Source organism: Hyaena hyaena, unplaced genomic scaffold, assembly GCF_003009895.1.
Source record: "Hyaena hyaena isolate Hyena2069 unplaced genomic scaffold, ASM300989v1 scaffold_562, whole genome shotgun sequence".
Taxonomy (NCBI): Eukaryota; Metazoa; Chordata; class Mammalia; order Carnivora; family Hyaenidae; genus Hyaena; species Hyaena hyaena.
The window spans coordinates 404,891-423,042 of NW_024081198.1; the positions used below are offsets into that span (position 1 = coordinate 404,891).

An 18,152-nucleotide genomic window follows, 5' to 3' on the forward strand; every position below is an offset into this window, starting at 1 on the left:
CAAATTGTTATAATACTTGTCAAGACTTCAATAACATCATTTACTTCCTTTTAGGGTTTTGATTTAGCAAACGCTGAAATGCTAATTGAAGCCCAATATCCATTTTGTATGAAAATCTAAAAGATAAGCTCTATGAAATTTTGATTCTGTTCTCTTAAAGACTATGAAATTCTGTCCCACATCCTTTAAAAAAGTTATTGAATTATATGATAACAGTATCTTCACTGTTACCATGTACATTAGCTCCTTGTAATTTTCAGTTTCAGAAAGACCAAGTCTTTAGGTTCTGAGGAAAGAGAACTGGAAAGAAGAATAGGAAATTGACAGAAGCCTCTCAGTAGGAGGGAAGACTCTGCTGATTTGACCTAATATTGGAAATGTTACATGGGCACAGGAAAATAACAGATGGCTCATTGTAGATGGACTTGACATATATCAGAGAAGAATAACAGCGTGTTTTTATGTGTTTAATTGTGACCTCTATAAACGCTGCTGTAGGAGTTAGGATAAGTTAGTCTAGTGAAAAATGTCTGTCTTCAAATTCATAACATAGTTGTAAGCAAGGTAGAATCTGACCCTTTTCTAATATGAGGTGAAGAAAGGAATCAAAGTTGGTAATAAAGAAATTTATGACTAGGTGTTGAATTTGAGAACAGAACTGGATGCCCAGAACTAGGGGGTGGAACATCAACTGAGAAACAAACAAACAAATCCAGTGGCAGGGAAATGAAGCTTGGGAACCAGGTAGTGAACGAATGTACCTGTAGATTTCCTCTCTGGCCCATTGAGGCTGTGGTGATAGAAAAATGCCAGTGGTGTGTATGGTTAGCAAGGGGACAAGGATAAAAAGATGAACTTTCATGGGAAGAGAGGACCAGAAAACTTTTTAAGTATTTTTGTTTGGACTGTTTTTCCCTTAACTGTGGAGAGAAAATGTCAAAGTGCTGGGTTTATATTCCTGAGTGTTGTGTAACATGGTAATTAATCTCTTAGGGAAAGCGAAACAGTACTATTAAAAATCCTGTTAGAAGCTAAGCTTATAGACAGTGTACTTTCTCGAAGATGACTCAATTATGGAGAAATATGAATTTAGAATGGTGTTGGGGTGCCTGGGTGGTTCAGTAACTTAAGCGTCCGACTTCGGCTCAGATAATAATCTCACGGTTCGTGGGTTCGAGCCCCACATCGACTCTGTGCTGACAGCCAGCTCAGAGCCTGGAGCCTGTTTCAGATTCTGAGTCTCTCTCTCTCTCTCTGACCCTCCCCTGCTCACGCTGTCTCTGTCTCTGTCTCTCTTGGAAATAAAAAGAAATTAAAAATTTTTACAATGGTGTTTTAAGGTAACCCTCTTTCCACCCTACCTCCCCCTGAGGTCATTACTGTTGCTTCCTTTTTTTTTTTTTTTTTTTAATACCACTTAATGATTTTGAAACATTTTTTTATTTGTCTTTATCTGTACATGCTGGAACTATTTTTCAAACATTTACCGTGAGGTTTTTGACACTTCTGAGATGGTTAAAATGTGGACTCCCCCTGCCGGAAACACTGCAATAAGTAATGATAATGATGTTATCTTCCTAAAATAACCACAAGTCCACTTGCATACCATTAGCAGAAGAACACTATTTCACAGGACTTCATTATAGAGCGAGTATACCGTGAGTGAACATAAAATGTGAAAATATGTTCTCATTTGGAGTTCACAGTGCAGGAATAAAGCCGCGTCCCTTTCTTTTTCCTCTGCCCTTTTCCCTGCCCCAAGTTCAAATACAAATCTTAAGGATTCTTTAGAAGATTTGGTTTCCCTTTATAATCCAATGGGAAGTGAGAAATGTGAAAGAACCCTTAAGCAACTGTGAAAGACGCTTAGTGTTTGTTTTGATATTTAATTTTTTGATGCTGAAGGGCTTTTACTGGGCAAAAGCAGAAATAAGAGTAAGCAAGACATCTATTTAAGGCTTTGCAATAATCATTTCTCCATGTTTTTTTTTAATTAAAAAAATTTTTTTAGGATTTATTCATTTTTCAGAGACAAAGACAAAGAGTGAGCAGGGGAGGAGCAGAGAGAGAGGGAGACACAGAATCTGAAACAGGCTCGAGGCTCCATCAGCACAGAGCCCGAAGTGGAGCCTGAACTCAAGGACTGCGGGTTCATGACCTGAGCTGTAGTCTGATGCTTAACCACCTGAGCCACCTACGGGTCCCTGTCCATGTTTTCAAATGGCGGTTCTGGTAGAAAATCAAGTTGTAAAGTACCATCATTATTTTTGAAAGTTGTGTTTCTTATTCTGAAGTGTCACTGTCCATTGATGTGCTAAATTTGCCCTGAGAGTCCCAGTGAAGAACCAGAGGCAAAATTAGAGACCACAGCAGAATGGAAGGTGCCCTTTCCCAGGATTCACAGGCATATTACACCTAAAGCGTAGTATTTGCTCACTTAATTTTTCCCTCTACCTTTTTTCCTGACATGTTCTCTGGGAGATATTGTAGGTTTACTTCTGTGGCAGCCCCCTCGGCCTGGTAAACTGTAGTCGTGGGCCCAAAATTAGACCACAGCCTGAACAATGTTGGTTAGATAGTTTCTCCAAAAGTTCTTGATCTAGTCATTATTTTTAGTGCCTGGAAACAAAATTTTTTTGTTTTTTCCCTGAGAGGATTCCTGTGTGAGTAGAGAGGAATGATTTACACGTCAGTTAAAGGAGGTTTTTCTTTTTTTCTTTTTCTTTTTTTCTTTTTTTTTTTTTTACAAATAGTTTATTGTCAAATTGGTTTCCACATAACACTCAGTGCTCATCCCCACAAGTGTCCTCCTCCATGCCCCTCCCCCCTCCCCCCCACATCCATCAGTCCTCAGTTTTTGTCAGCATTCAAGAGTCTCTCATGGTTTGCCTCTCTCCTTTTCCCCCACCATTTCCCCCCTTCTTCTCCCCCATGATCCTCAGTTAAGTTCCTCCTAATCCTCCTATACGTGCAAACATATGATATTTGTCTAAAGGATGTTTTTCATTATTTAGGTGGGATTTGCTTTTATGTTTTAGCTTTAGGACTCAGGCACCTTGTTCCAGGGCAGATGAGGGAGTTATACCTCCTGTCCTATAGTAAGGAAGGATCCAAACCAGCTCTCATGTCTGTTACTGTCATAGAGTGGATACATTATTGTTCTCACATTATTAACACATCTGGCTGCTGGTGTTCATTGTGATTCGATTACTGGCACATCTGCCTTGTCCCCGTGGAGACGGTTGCTCTTTATTGCTGCCCCTTGAGCGTGCTTGTCACATGGCACGGATGGCCATATGATTTATATTCCAACTTTTATTTGGGACAAAAACTTGACTGGACAAGACACATAAACTTGGATTATGCCAGGACACATGGTCACTGTAGTTAAAGCAGTATCTTCTCTTCCCAGTATGTGGTAATAACTGGCATATTGCAGGGTGCTTAGGGAGCACTTGTTGCTTCAGGGGGAAGGAAGAGATGGTGGAAAATTGATGCTGTATTTATGTATAAAATAAATGTACTCTTCTGTGTTATTACAGCCGGGAATGCCACTGTCATCAAGTATGAGGAAAAACCTCCCAAACCAGCATTTCAGAATGGTTCCTCAGGATCCTTATATTTGAAGCCTTTGATACCCAGAGCTCATGCCCACTTACTAAAAACTCCTTCAAAAGGTATGCTCCTCATTGCAGAAAAAAGAGGGAAAGCACTACTTTTTAAGTCCTTACCTTATAGAAAGTCAAATTTTGGCATCTAGTCTTATGGCATATTGAACTGTTATTTACATTCTCCCTGAAAAAAGGCACATAATGCATTTTAACATCAAGGGAGCCTTTCTTTTTCAGAGGGTCACTGGGTTCTGTAGTTAAAACTTGATGCATATAAATCAGGAGATAGATCACAGGTATAAGGTGAAAATGATTAAGACTTACAGGGTTAAATTATTTGAAGATTGTGATCCGGAACAATGAGGTAGAAATGCTTAATTTACTTCCCACCTTTGGTCCAAACCATGTTCTCCCCCCTCCCTTCTTTCTCTTCTCTTTTTTTGTATTACTCACTTAGAAATTGCCGTGGCTATGAAGAATAACTTTCAGGTTTATCATATATGTGGTGTATACTTAATATGGAGTGTTCTCATGAAGCTTTATCACTAAGTCTAAAGTGGGTCTGAAGCACATTAGAAGGTGGGTTAGTGTTTAGTGAATTGAAAGATTTCTTACCTGAAAGAAGTAGGAAGGAGAAACTTAGCTGGAATCTCTGATCCATTTTAGAGGTGGGGTTTGCTAGGTTTTTTTTTTTTTAGAAAAGTATTTTATTTATACCACTAGTAGATCCCAGCTACTCTAGTTCCTCCAGGGTATAACCATTTTATAAGTGACAGGAAAAATATCTTCCAGTATTTCAGTTTTAACAGAATGAAATTGCTTAGTTACAGAGTAAGAAGCAACTAATGATTTGGGGACACAATTAAAAATATGTATATACATTACCCTAATACCTAGGTTAAGATACATCTAACAAGTTTTCTTGATTTTTTTATTATTAATAAAAGGACAAATAGATTGCAAATGTTTTCTTTATAGACAATTTCAATTAGAAAATAATAGTTTAATGAAAGCTCTACTGTTGTTTGTATAAGTAAACTGATAATGGAGTCCAGAGAAGTATTAAAAACTGGACAGATAACATATTGTCAAATATAACTGATGAATATTTGCCTCCACAACACCATTTACAGGCAGTAGACTTTCACACATCTCAATTTTATCTTAGATTCAAGCAAATACAAGTTAGTAGGTTATGATCCTAAGGCGTAGTCACGAGCTTCTCTTTTGAACACAAAAGAATTAGCCTTTTGATTTGATAATCTCTCTATCTTTTTTCTTTTTTCTTTTTTTTTTTTGAGAGCATGAGAGGGGCAGAGGGAAGGAAGAGAATCTTTTTTTTTTTTTTTTTTACAATAGTTTATTGTCAAATTGGTTTCCACATAACACCCAGTGCTCACAAGTGCCCTCCTCCATTCCCACCCCTCTTCCCCCCCATCCATCAGTCCTCAGTTTTTCTTAGCATTCAAGAGTCTCTCACGGTTTGCCTCTCTCCCTTTCCCCCACCATTTCCCCCCCTCTTCTCCCCCATCGTCCTCAGTTAAGTTCCTCCTAATCCTCCTATATGTGCAAACATATATTTGTCCTTCTCTGCCTGACTTATTTCGCTCAGCATAACACCCTCAAGGTCCATCCATGTTGCTACACATGGCCAGATTTCATTGTTTCTCATTGCCATGGTGTATTCCATGGTATCGATAAACCACATCTTCTTGATCCATTCATCCTTTGATGGACACTTAGGCTCTTTCCATATTTTAGCTATTGTGGAGAGTGCTGCTATGAACATTGGGGTACATGTGCTCCTATGCATCAGCATTTCTGTATCCCTTGGGTAAATTCCTAGCAGTGCTATTGCTGGGTCATAGGGGAGTTCTATTGTTAATTTCCTGAGGAACCTCCACACTGTTTTCCAGAGGGGCTGTACCAGTTTACATTCCCACCAACAGTGTAGGAGGGTGCCAGTTTCTCCACATCCTCGCCAGCATCTAGAGTTCTCTGATTTGCTCATTTTAGCCACTCTGACTGGCATGAGGTGGTATCTCAGTGTGGTTTTGATTTGTATTTCCCTGATGAGGAGGGATGCTGAGCATCGTTTCATGTGTCTGTTGGCCATCTGGATGTCCTCTTTGGGGAAGTGTCTGTTCATCTCTTCTGCTCATTTCTTCGTTGGGTTGTTTGTTTTTTGGGTGTGGAGTTTGGTGAGTTCCTTATAGATTCCTGATATTAACCCTTTATCTGATATGTCATTTGCAACTATCTTCCCATTACATCGGTTGCCTATTAGTTTTGTGGATTGTTTCCTTTGCTGTGCAGAAGCTTTTAATCTTGATGAGGTCCCAATTGTTTATTTTTGCTCTTGATTCCCTTGCTTTTGGGGATGTGTCAAGTAAGAAGTTGCTGCGGTGGAGGTCAAGGAGGTTGTTTCCTGCTGGAAGAAAGAGAATCTTAAGGAGGCTTCATGCTCCATGCAGAGCCTGACACGGGGCTCAGTCCCACAACCCTGGAATCATAAACCTGAGCTGAAATCAGGAGTTGGACTCTCAACTAACTGACTGAGTCACTCAGGTGGCCCCAATTCCTCTACTTATGTTTTTTAAGATTTATTTTTGAGAGAGAGACAGAGCATGAGCGGGGCAGGGACAGAAAGAGAGAGTGAGACAGAACCCAAAGCAGGCTCTAGTCTCTAGTCTCTGAACTGTCAGCCAAAAGCCTGATGTGGGGCTCGAACCCACAAACCATGAGATCATGACCTGAGCCGAAGTTGGAAACCTAACCGACTGAGCCACCCGGGAGCCCCTTAATTATTCTACTTTTCACAGTAACTGAATGTGGCAGTAGACACAGTGGCGCGCGCAAACATGTTTTAATGTCAGGGAAAACCCAGACACATACAGGGTCCTCCTTTATCCCATCAACTAGAAATAGCTATTGCATTTCCTCCATTTTTTCCCCTCCGCATAAGTGATAGTTTTGTTTTTTGTTTTAAGAAAACAAGGGCATAATGTATACACGCTCAGGGGTGGCTCAGTGGGTTAAGCATCTGATTCTTGATTTCAACTCAGGTCGTGATCTCATGGTTTGCAGGAGTCAGGCTTCTCACTGTTACTGTGGAGCCTGCTTGGGTTCATTCTCCCTCTCTCTCCCTCTCTCTCCATCCCTCTTCTTCCCTCTCCCTCCCTCTCCCTCCCTCCCTCTCCCTCCCTCTCTGCCCTTCCCCTGCTCACATTCATTCTCTCAAAATAAATAAACTTAAAAAAATAATGTGTATACTCTGTTGTGCCTTGCTTTTTGTTTAGTGGTGTATCACAAGAGCTTCTTCATTTTAAATAGCTATTTAAGTCTATTTTCCAACTCCATGGTGGTGGACAATTTCTGGCTTTTACTATGGCATGTGGTTCTGAGGTGGGCGAACATTTTTGAATGTGAGCATTTGTCACTTCCGATTCTAATTACTTCTATGAGATATCCCTGAAAGAGGAGTTACTGGCTAAACTGTATGAATCTTGCTGAAATTGTTAATACATTACTTTTCTAGAAAGGTGTTTGTCTCTCACATCAGTGTGAGAGTGTCCATTGCTCATCCTCAACATTTGTATGTGTGTGTGTGTGTAAGTGTGTAAAGAATCCTATAGTGACTTGAGGTTCAACACCTAGTGAGTGTTGATCAATGCTTTCCCTTTTGTAAACTATTGAATAGAAAATAGGCATAAATATGCGCAAAAAGATTCTTAAGTGTGCCTGTAGGTTGTTCTTATCTGTCCATGGTCTTACGTTTCTAAAGTATCAGATGACCCCTTGCTGGGACGACATTCTTGCTGGAATGACATTGGTTTGGGAATCCGTGGTTTTTATTGATGATGATGAAGCCCCAGCATCTACTACATACACCAGTAACTCAACAGAGCTGTTAGGTGTCAAAATTTGATCCTAAATAACTTGTGGAAGATTAGAACTTCATGATTCCACTGATAAGTATATAGAATAGGGAACTCCAGTTTTCTAAAATGTCTTGCTATTGAATTTGCCAGTTTTTGTATCACACAGTTTTTAGTTACGTGGGAACGAACGATTTTCATTTATAAGGGCCACAAATGGTAAGAGATTGTGGTGTCTGTAAACTTCTCAGATAGAATGTGGCGGCTCCTCTAGCCATCTGCAGACGATTACGCTCTAGAAATGACAATCTCTGGTCAAGTGGAAGCACTTCTAGTTTTCTTCTATTGACTGATCTTTGTAGCTCTGCACTTGTTAACACCACTTGTATTTTTTATAAGCTTAGTAACGTATAACTGACAAATAAAATTGTAGTCTTCTTGGTGGTTTGATAGACATGCACATGGCGGAAGGGCCCCTGGTTGTGTTTCATATTGTGTCAGTTTGGAGAAAAAGCTTCAATATTATTTCCTTTGTAGCTGAATAGCAAGTGGGCTGGGTTTAATGCCTGGCAGGTTTAGAAATCACACACTAGTGGCTGTCTTTCATAATGCCCTGCCTTTTTTGCTGTGTTAGCAGTGGAATAGCATGAAGTGTGTAATATGTGTGTAAATCCAGCACTGTTAACATTCACATTGCAGCTATTCTTGACTGAAAATATTTTACAGTTTTCCTAGCATATTTAATTTGTGACAGTGAATTCATATCACCTTTTAACTATCATTCTGCTGTTATTTGGAAAATTATTTGAATTAAAAATTTTTAATGTTTATTACTGAGAGACAGAGACAGAGCATGAGCTTTCAACACAGAGCCTGATGCGGGGCTCAAACCCGTGAACTGTGAGATCATGACCTGAGCTGAAGTCAGATGCTTAACCAACTGAGCTACCCAGGGACCCCTGGAAAATTATTTTACAGTTAGAATATACTAGATAAAGTTGACTGTATTTCAGTGGTATTTCCCATATGAACCTAAAATTTAGATATTTTTCAAAATATTTTTTTTTGTTTTGAAAATATTTTCAGGGGCATCTGGGTGGCTCAGTTGGCTAAGTGTCCAGCTTCGGCTCACATCATGATCTTATGGTTCATGTGTTTGAGCTGCACATTGGACTCTGGGCTGACAGCTCAGAGCCTGGAGCCTGCTTCGGATTCTGTGTCGTCCCCTCTCTCCGCCCCATGCCCACTCACATGCTGTCTCTGTCTCTTAATAATAAATAAACATTGGAAAAAAAATTCTTAAAGAAAATATATTTAAAATGGCTAACTTTTGTGTGATATTTCATTCAAAATGTGGGCATCTAACAAATATTTCTTTTACTTCTTAGGTCCTTCAAGAAAAAATCTGTTTACGGCTTTTAATGTGGGTAAGTGACAACCTTAAATATGGAGAGAGAAAAAGAACCTTTTTGTAAAGTCATGTTATCGTTGAAAGCATTTAAATGTGCTTATATTGAATTTTCACTGTTTTGCTTAAAATAGAATTTTAGGTTTGTGGCGTAAACTTACTTGATTATGACTTGGATTGGCACGGGTTAAAACCTGGTCAGCATGATCGGCCAGCTATCTGACCCAAAAGGATGTTTTATTAATAATCATTTTAGTGTTTTAAAAATCCTTTTTTAAAAATGTGCTCTAAAGTGGAGAGTATACTTTTTCTACAGTAAATGTTCTTTTCAAATTTGGTAGTCTTTCGTCGCTAAATCTCCATATCAGGTTTTAACACCTTTTAACAGTTCAGCAGCTTGACATTTTTCTGTTCTTTTCTACATTTCTACTGAACAAACTTGCATCTGTCTCTAAGACAGCTCGCAGCCTCAACCCATTTGAACCACAACTGAGAATCTAAAAGTTTTGTCTCTTGAGAAGCCATAAAGAATCATAAAATGTATTCACTGCAGTTCCTATGTTTGATCTATGGCCAATCAGGTCCCCTTCTACTACCTGTGTTCTCTTGTTGTATATTCAGTGATAAGATAGTAGGTAGCTTCTAAGTACACTGGAGAGTGGAACGGCTACTGAAAAGGGAGAAAGGTATCATAGCACATTGACTACATGCTTGTGACAGTGTTGAGTGCTCAGGACACAGTGGTGAGCCAGAAATGAACAGGAGTCTTCAGAAAATTAGGCAAGAGGTATAAATTTCTGATGCCCTGTATTTAGATAGTAATTTAAGAAAATAGGGTGAATAATGTAATATACCGAATAATGAATATCCTCACTGTTTCCAAGTTGTGTCCAGTTTCTCAACTTAATAAAGCAGGGACATGTGAGGGAATTTTATCACAATTGCTAACCTTTTCTAAGGTCTTAAAGCTAGAGAAGACTCAATCATCCAACGTGACTGAAATTCTAAAGATCCCAGTTGCCTGAGTTTTAATATATTCTTACTAAATCTTTTATGATTAAAAAGAAAATGGAACTATTCTACACACTTTGAGATTTTTATTTTCTTTTGCTTTAAATTTCTAGCACATCCTGGTATTTGGGAGAAAAGGAGAGCTAATATGCTGTAGAATGACTTTATGCTAAATATCAGATAACCTTTAGGGCACCTGAGTGGCTTAGTCGGTTAAGCATCCAACTTTGGCTCAGGTTATGATCTCATGGTTTGTGAGTTTGAGGCCTGTGTTAGATTCTGTGCTGACAATTCATGGCCTGGAGCCTGCTTCTGATTCTGTGTTTGTCTCTGTCTCTGCCCTTCCCTTGCTCACACTCTGTTTCTTTGTCTCTCAAAAATAAATATTAAAAATTAAAAAAAGAAAATCAGATTGCCTTTAATAGGAAGCTATATGGTATGATAGCTCTGTTTAACTGAGAAACTGCCAGATGTTTTCCAAAGTGACTGCAGCATTTTACATGTCCACCACAGTGTATGAAGGGTCTAATTTCTTCACATTGTTGCCAATACTTCCTTTTATCTTTCTTTATTATAGCCATTTTAATGAGTATGAGATGGTATCTCACTGTGGTTTTGATTTGCATTTCCTTGATGGATAATGATGTTGAGTATCTTTTCATTCTTTTCTATGGCTAATATTTCACCTTGTGTGTGTGTGATATATATATATATGTGAATATATATATATGGCAATACATATATATGTGTGCACACACACACACATATCACTTTTTCTTTATCCATTCGTTTATCGATGGACATTTAGGTTACTTTCATACTTGGCTATTGCAAATAATGCTGCAGTGAACATAGGGGTGCATATATATATTCAAATTAGTATTTTGGGGTGCCTGGGCGGCTTAGTTGTGTTCATTTCTTGGTATTATTAGCCCAGGGTTGTGAGTTCAACCTCTGCATTGGGCTGCACACTGGCCACCCAGTGTGCTGGGTGTGCTTGTTAAAAAGACAAACAAAACAACATACAAACAAAAGCAAATTAGTATTTTCGTGTTCTTCAGATAAGTATCCAGAAGTGGAATTGCTAGATTATATGGCATTTCTATTTTTAATTTACTGAAGAACCAGCATAGTCCTTTCCATAGTGGCCACACCTGCTTACATTCCCACCAATGTCACACAATGGTTTCCTTTTCCTCACATCCTCACCAGTGCTTGCTATTTCTTGTCTTTCTGGTAATAGCCATTCTGATGGGTATCAAGTAGTGTCTCTTAGAGGTTATGATGTGTGTTTCCCTGATGAATAGTAACATTGAGCATCTTCATGTATCTCTTATCCATCTATATGTCTTTGCAAAAATGTCCATTTAGTTCTTCTGCCCGGTTGTTAATTGAACCCTTACTTGGTTTTGTTTCATTTCTGGTGTTGAGTTATAAAACTTCATATATTTTAGATATTAACCTCTTATCAGATATACCATTTGCAAATATTTTCTCCCATTTAGTAGGTTGCTTTTTCATTTTTTAATAGTTCCTTTTGCTATGCAAAAGCTTTTTAGTTTGATACTGTCCTGTTTGTTTTTTCTTTTATTGTCCCTTTCTGAGAAGACATCTCCAAAAAAAATGCTGTAAGATTGATATCAAAGTTTACTACCTGTGTTTTATTTTAGTTTTATGGTTTCAGGTCTTACATTTAGCTCTTCAGTCCATTATGAGTTTATTTTAGTGTATGGTGTAAAAAAGGGGCCCAGGGATTTGTTTTGTTTTGTTTTTTGCAAGTAGCAAATTTATTTATTGTCTTTCCCCCATTATATCTTCTTCTTTTGTCGTAGGTAAATTGACCTTACATGCATGGGTTTGGTTATGGGTTCTCTTGTTCTGTTTTATTGATGTATGTATCTATTTTTGTGCCATTACTACACTGTTTTGATTACTGTAGCTTTGTAGTAATGTTTGAAATCTGGGAGTGTGATACATCTAGCTTTGTTCTTCGTTCTCAAGATTGCTTTAGCTATTTGGGGTCCTTTGTGGTTCCATACTAATTTTAGGATTATTTGTTCTAGTACTGGGGAAAATGTTATTTGTATTTTCATAGGAATTGTATTGAATTTGTAGGTTGCTTTGGGTGGTATGGACAGAGTACAGGTTTTCACTGCACTCTGTAGGTTCTGGAATGTTGTTTTCCCATTTTCTTTTGTCTCAAGGTGTTTCGTTTATTTTCTCTTTGCATTTTTCATTGACACAATGGTAATATGTTGCTTATCCTCCACATGTTTGTATGTTTTCCATTTTTTTCCCTAATTTTTCTTGTAGTTTCATGCTGTTTTGGTTGGAAAAGATTCTTGATATGATTTCAGTCTTCTTCAATTTATTGAGGCTTGATTTGTGAACGACCATGTGATCTCTCCTGGAGAGTGTTCCATGTGCCCTTGAAAAAATATGTATTTTGCTTATATTGGATGGAATGTTCTGTGTATATCTGTTCAGTCCATCTGGCCTAATATGTCATTTCAGGCTAGTGTTTCCCTATTGATTTTTGTCTGAATGATATCTACTTGTGTATGTGGAGTGTTAAAGTCCTCTAGTTTAACTGTTGTCAGTTTCTTCCTTGATGTCTGTTAATATTGGCTTTATCTTTTTAGGTACTCCTATGTTGGTGCATAGATGTTTACAATTGGTAAATTGTTTTTGTTGGATTGAACCCTTTATTTTTATTTATTTATTTATTTATTTTTTTACAAATAGTTTATTGTCAAATTAGTTTCCACATAACACACAGTACTCATCCCCACAAGTGTCCTCCTCCATGCCCATCCCCCATCCCCCCCACATCCATCAGTCCTCAGTTTTTGTCAGCATTCAAGAGTCTCTCATGGTTTGCCTCTCTCCCTTTCCCCCATCACTTCCCCCCTTCTTCTCCCCCTTGTTCCTCCGTCAAGTTCCTCCTAATCCTCCTATTTGTGCAAACATATGATGTTTGTCCTTCTCTGCCTGACTTATTTCGCTCAGCATAACACCCTCAAGGTCCATCCATGTTGCTACACATGGCCAGATTTCATTGTTTCTCATTGCCATGTAGTATTCCATGGTATCGATAAACCACATCTTCTTGATCCATTCATCTGTTGGTGGACACTTAGGCTCTTTCTATGTTTTAGCTATTGTGGAGAGTGCTGCTATGAACATTGGGGTCCATGTGCTCCTATGCCTTAGCATTTCTGTATCCCTTGGGTAAATTCCTAGCAGTGCTATTGCTGGGTCATAGGGGAGTTCTATTGTGAGTTTCCTGAGGAACCTCCCCACTGTTTTCCAGAGAGGCTGTACCAGTTTACATTCCCACCAACAGTGTAGGAGGGTGCCCGTTTCTCCACATCCTCGCCAGCATCTCGCGTTCTCTGATTTGCTCATTTTAGCCACTCTGACTGGCATGAGGTGGTATCTCAGTGTGGTTTTGATTTGTATTTCCCTGATGAGGAGGGATGCTGAGCATCGTTTCATGTGTCTGTTGGCCATCTGGATGTCCTCTTTGGAGAAATGTCTTGAACCCTTTATTGTTATGTAATTTCCGCTTTTGTTAATTCTACTTTGTCTGATAGAAGTATTGCTGTCCATTTTCTTTTTGTTTCTATTTGCAGTGCATATTTTTTTCCATCCCTTCACTTTTAATCTGTGTGCCTACATGGAAAGGGAATCTTTTGTAGGCAACATATAGATGGGTCTTGTTTTTCATCCTTTCAGCCAGTCTGTGTCTTTTGATTTGAGCATTTAGTTCATTTACATTTAAAGTAATCATTGAGATGTATGAATTTATTGCACTTGTGTTGCTTTCTCGCTGTTTTTGTAGTTCTTTTCTATTGCCTTCTACTTCTCTTGCTCTCTTCCCTTGTGTCCTGATGATTTTCTTTTTTTTTTTTTTTTTATTTTTTTTTATTTCTAGGAGAGAGAGACAGCGTGAGCAGGGGAAGGTCAGAGAGAGAGGGAGACACAGACTCTGAAACAGGCTCCAGGCTCTGGGCTGGCAGTCAGCACAGAGCCCGACGCGGGGCTCGAACCCATGAACCGCGAGATCATGACCCAAGCGAAAGTCAGACACTCAACTGACTAAGCCACCCAGGCGCCCCCCTGATGATTTTCTTTAGTGTTAGGTTTGGATTCCTTTCTCTGTCTTTTTGGTGTATCTTTTACTGACCTTTGGTTTTTGTATAACACCCTATATTAAATTGGTGGTTACTTAAGTTTGAACACTTTCGCACTATATTTCTACTCCCTCTCTCACAATGTTTGATGTTCTTGATGCATATTTTACATCATCTTATTTTGTATACCTTACCTAATTACTACAAAGACCGTTGATTTCACTGTCTTTGTCTTTTAATCTTGACACTATTTTTATAAGTGGTTGGCCCATTATTTTTGCTATAAATTTGTTTTTACCACTGAGTTTTTTTCTTTCATTGTTTTCTTCTTGTTATGGCCTTTTCTGCTTAAATAAATCTAACATTTCTTGTAAGTCTTCAGTAACATTTCATGAAACTGCATGGTGATGAACCTCTTTGACTTTTTTTGGGGGGGAAACTTTTTTTCTCTCTCTCAACTCTGAATGATGATCTTGCTGGGAAGAGTCTTCTGGTTGTAGGTTTTTTCCTTTCAGTTCTAGCCTGCAATTTCAGCTGATAATCTAATGGTAGTTCCCTTACATGTAACTAATTGCTTTTCTCTTGCTGTTTTTAAGATTCCTTATCTTTCTTTTATTTTTTACGATTTTATTTTTAAGTAATCTCTACACCCAGTGTGGCACTTGAACCCACAATCCCCAGATCAAGAGTTGCATGCTCTACCCACTGAGCCAGCCAGGTGCCCCTCCTTACTTTTCATTTTTGACATTTTAATTATTAATGTGTTTTGTCGTTGACCTCTTTGGATTCAGCCCTCTTGTCTAGGGCTTTCTGTGATTCATGGACCTGGATGTCTGCTTCCTTGTTCACGTTAGGAAGTTTTGAGCCATTATATCTTCAAATATATTTTCTCTCCTTGTCTCTGTCTTTTCTCCTTATGGAGCCCCAGAATACAAATAATAGGATGCTTGATGTTATCCCAGAGGTTTCTTAAAGTACCCTCATTAATTTTTTTCTTTACTTCTTGCTGTTAAGCTTGGATTATTTCTACTACTTTGTTTTCCAGATCACCTATCTGTTTTTTTGCATTCTCTAATCTACTGATTATCTCTAGTATATTTTTCATTTCCATTATTGTATTCTTATCTAGGATTGTTATTTTTAATGTAATCTATCTCTTATTGAAGTTCTCACTCTGTTCCTTTATACTTCTCTTGCTTTAGAGCCGCCTGGGTGGCTCAATCAGTTGGGCGGCCAACTTCGGCTCACGTCATGATCTCACGATTCATGGGTTCGAGCCCCACGTCGAACTCTGTGCTCACAGCTCAGGGCCTGGAGCCTGTTGCAGATTCTGTGTCTCCCTCTCCCTCTGACTCTCCCCTTCTCATGCTGTCTCTCTCTCTCAGACATAAATAAAATGTTAAAAAAAAAATACTTCTCTTGCTTTAGATGAGTTTATTTATAACCATTATTTTGATCTCTTTAGCAAGTAGATGGCTTATCTTCATTTCATTTAGTTCTTTTTCTGAGGATTTTCTTGTTCTTCTGTTTGGAACATATTCCTGTCTCCTCATGTTGCCTGAATCTGTATGTTTCCATGTATTAGATAGATCAGCTGTGTCTCCTGGTCTTGAAGGATTGGTTTTATGTAGAAAATGTGTTGTGGGGCCTGGAAGCCCAACCCACCCCCTGACCCCCCACTACCCTGGTCACCAAAACAAGTCACTCCATGGTGCCTCCATGTTTTGGGCTGTGTTCATTCCTCTTTCATTGGATCATTGCTCTTGTGGGTAAACTGGGGTGTGGGGCTAGTCCTCTCCCAATTCCTGGCAGTAGCTGCTTTGGAGGGGCATCATTCTGCCTGAGGCTCCCTGTTGCATGTTCCAGATAGAAGCTTCTTGGGTGGTGGTGGGGAGATGGGTCCCAACTGGGGCCTCCTGCTAGGTGAGATGGGCCGGAGCCACTTTGGAGATGTGTTGAACAGGGCACAACCACAGGGGAGTGTAGCGCAGGGCGAGTGGTACTAGTAATGTAGATGGAGAATGTCAGAAGAGGTCTCCCCCAGTGTTGGGCCAGCTATGCAGAAGGGCAGAAAAATGGCACCTGGTAGCACTTCCATTCTGGAGTAAGTTCTTAGAATCCGTGCCTCTTCAGCACATGTCTTAAAAGTCAGCAAGTCTCTTTCATGTATAGCCCAGGTGCTTTTCAAACTGCTGCTGCTTTTCTATGTCTCAGATCAGGTGAGTTTGTGCACAAGCCTTTTAAGAATGGAGTCTTGGTTTTCTGTAGTCTTCCAGCTCTCCTAGACGGTAAGCCCCACAGATTTTCAAAGACAGATGTTACAGGGACTTGTTTCCTGGTGCCAGGTCCTCAGGGTGAAGGTGCACAATGTGGGACTTGAACCCCCTGCTCCTCAGAGAGGATCCCTGGGGCTGTGATAGCCCTCCTGCTTGTGTGCTGCTGTGCTGGAGGTTTAGGCCCCGCACAGCTTGCGTTCCTGCCCCTCTCCTCTTCTTGATGTTGCTTTTCCTTTATTATCTCTGGCTGTGGAAGAGCTGTTCTGCTAGTCTTCAGCGCATCCTCAGAGAGTTCTTGTATATGTAGTTGAAGCCTTGGTGTGTCTAGGGGAGGAGGTAAGCTCGGGACACCCGCCTCCTCAGCCACCTTGATCTTCTCTCTGCTTTAGATGTTCTGTGGAAGAATCCATTGCTTCATGCAGGCTTATGAAAATTTATGCATGTGTTTTTTTAGATTTTTATACTTTTAGCTCTTAGGCTTTGGCCTGTGATCCATTAATTTTTCTCAATGAAGTAGAGGGTCCAGTCTTCTTCTTTTGCATGTAGATATCCAGTAGTCCCAGCACCATTTGCTGGAAACAGTAGTCTTTCCATCTTTGAAATGTTTTGGCACATTTGTTAAAAATAGTTGCCTGTAAATGTGAGGTTTTATTTCTGGATTCACAGATCTGTTCTGTGGATCCGTGTGTGTCTTTGCTAATATGACACTGTTGATCACTGTGGTATAATAAGTGTTGACATCAGGAAGTGTGAGGTTTTTAACTTGTTCTTTTTGAAAATCTTTTGTTGGCTATTCTGGATCCCTTGAATTTCCATGTGAACTTTTGGATCTGTGTCAATTTCTGTAAAGAAGTAAGCTGGGGTTTTGAGAGAGCTTGCATTAAATCTGTAGATGAATTTGTGGAGTATGGCCATTCACACAGTATCAAGTATTCTGATCCATGAATGTGGGAGGTCTTCCCTTTTGGTTAGATCTTCTTCAGTTTCAGTAATTTTTGTAGTTTTCAAAATGCAAGTTTTCAATTCTTTTGGCCAGTAGTGGTATGTGACTTTTCTGTGCTTTGGAAGGTGCCATTGATATTGGTCACAGTAAAAGTGCTGGTTAAATAAATCTAATATGCCTATCTTAATCTGAATTAAATATGAAATATGGAAAGGCATTCTTCATTCATGTCTCAAGTTTATAACAGATATTTTTCTTAGGCATATGAAACACCCCAATATATTATCCCTTCATACAATAAACTGTTAGCATTAGACATTTTTCCTTTTCACAATGTTGTACTGACATCATGCCTCATTTCCAAAGCATATCATTGACCCTTGACAAATCAGTAACCCTTGACAAGTAGGGGTATCAGAATGGCAAACCCTACTTAATTGCTGATTAAATGAGAAAAAAATGGAACGTATGAATCATGAGACTAACCTGGCATTCTGACGAGCCCCTGAGAAGTCAGTGTGTTGACTTTTGGAGCAACAGCTTGGGCGTTAAGAAGTGGTGTCCAAGCAGCTGATAACTTTGGTGGCTCATGTAACCTCTCTGATATTAGTGTTCTTGTAATTAAAATGATCTACCACTAAGGTTTCTAGCTGCTATAATATGCTATGACTGCAGAGCACCTTGACTTCTTTCATATTCTACTTGCAAAGGATCTTTTAGATGATACAGAAGACATTGTTTCACATACACACACCTTCCTCCAGGCATTAAATTTTAGATAATTGTACCGTGGTTTTGAGATAGTTTTTATTTTTTAAGCAACAAATAGTGGTGAAGAGTAAGCTGACCATTTCTTGATTGTAGCAGTTTGCTAAATTCTAAAAAGTTC

At 39.1% G+C, this 18,152-nt stretch overlaps 1 protein-coding gene across 7 annotated transcripts in view; it reads left to right on the top strand.

The window, feature by feature from the left end:
- The window catches only part of MTUS1 (microtubule associated scaffold protein 1), a 173,062-nt gene that overhangs the window by 95,920 nt on the left and 58,990 nt on the right, over nucleotides 1-18,152 (top strand). For 5 of the 7 annotated variants that reach the window (XM_039256311.1, XM_039256312.1, XM_039256310.1 and 2 more), the window contains 2 exons: nucleotides 3,543-3,677; nucleotides 8,878-8,916. In XM_039256311.1, coding sequence (XP_039112242.1) covers nucleotides 3,543-3,677; nucleotides 8,878-8,916 — 174 coding nt within the window. The remainder of the gene's footprint in view (nucleotides 1-3,542; nucleotides 3,678-8,877; nucleotides 8,917-18,152) is intronic. The other 2 variants (XM_039256313.1, XM_039256316.1) reach the window with 1 other exon arrangement.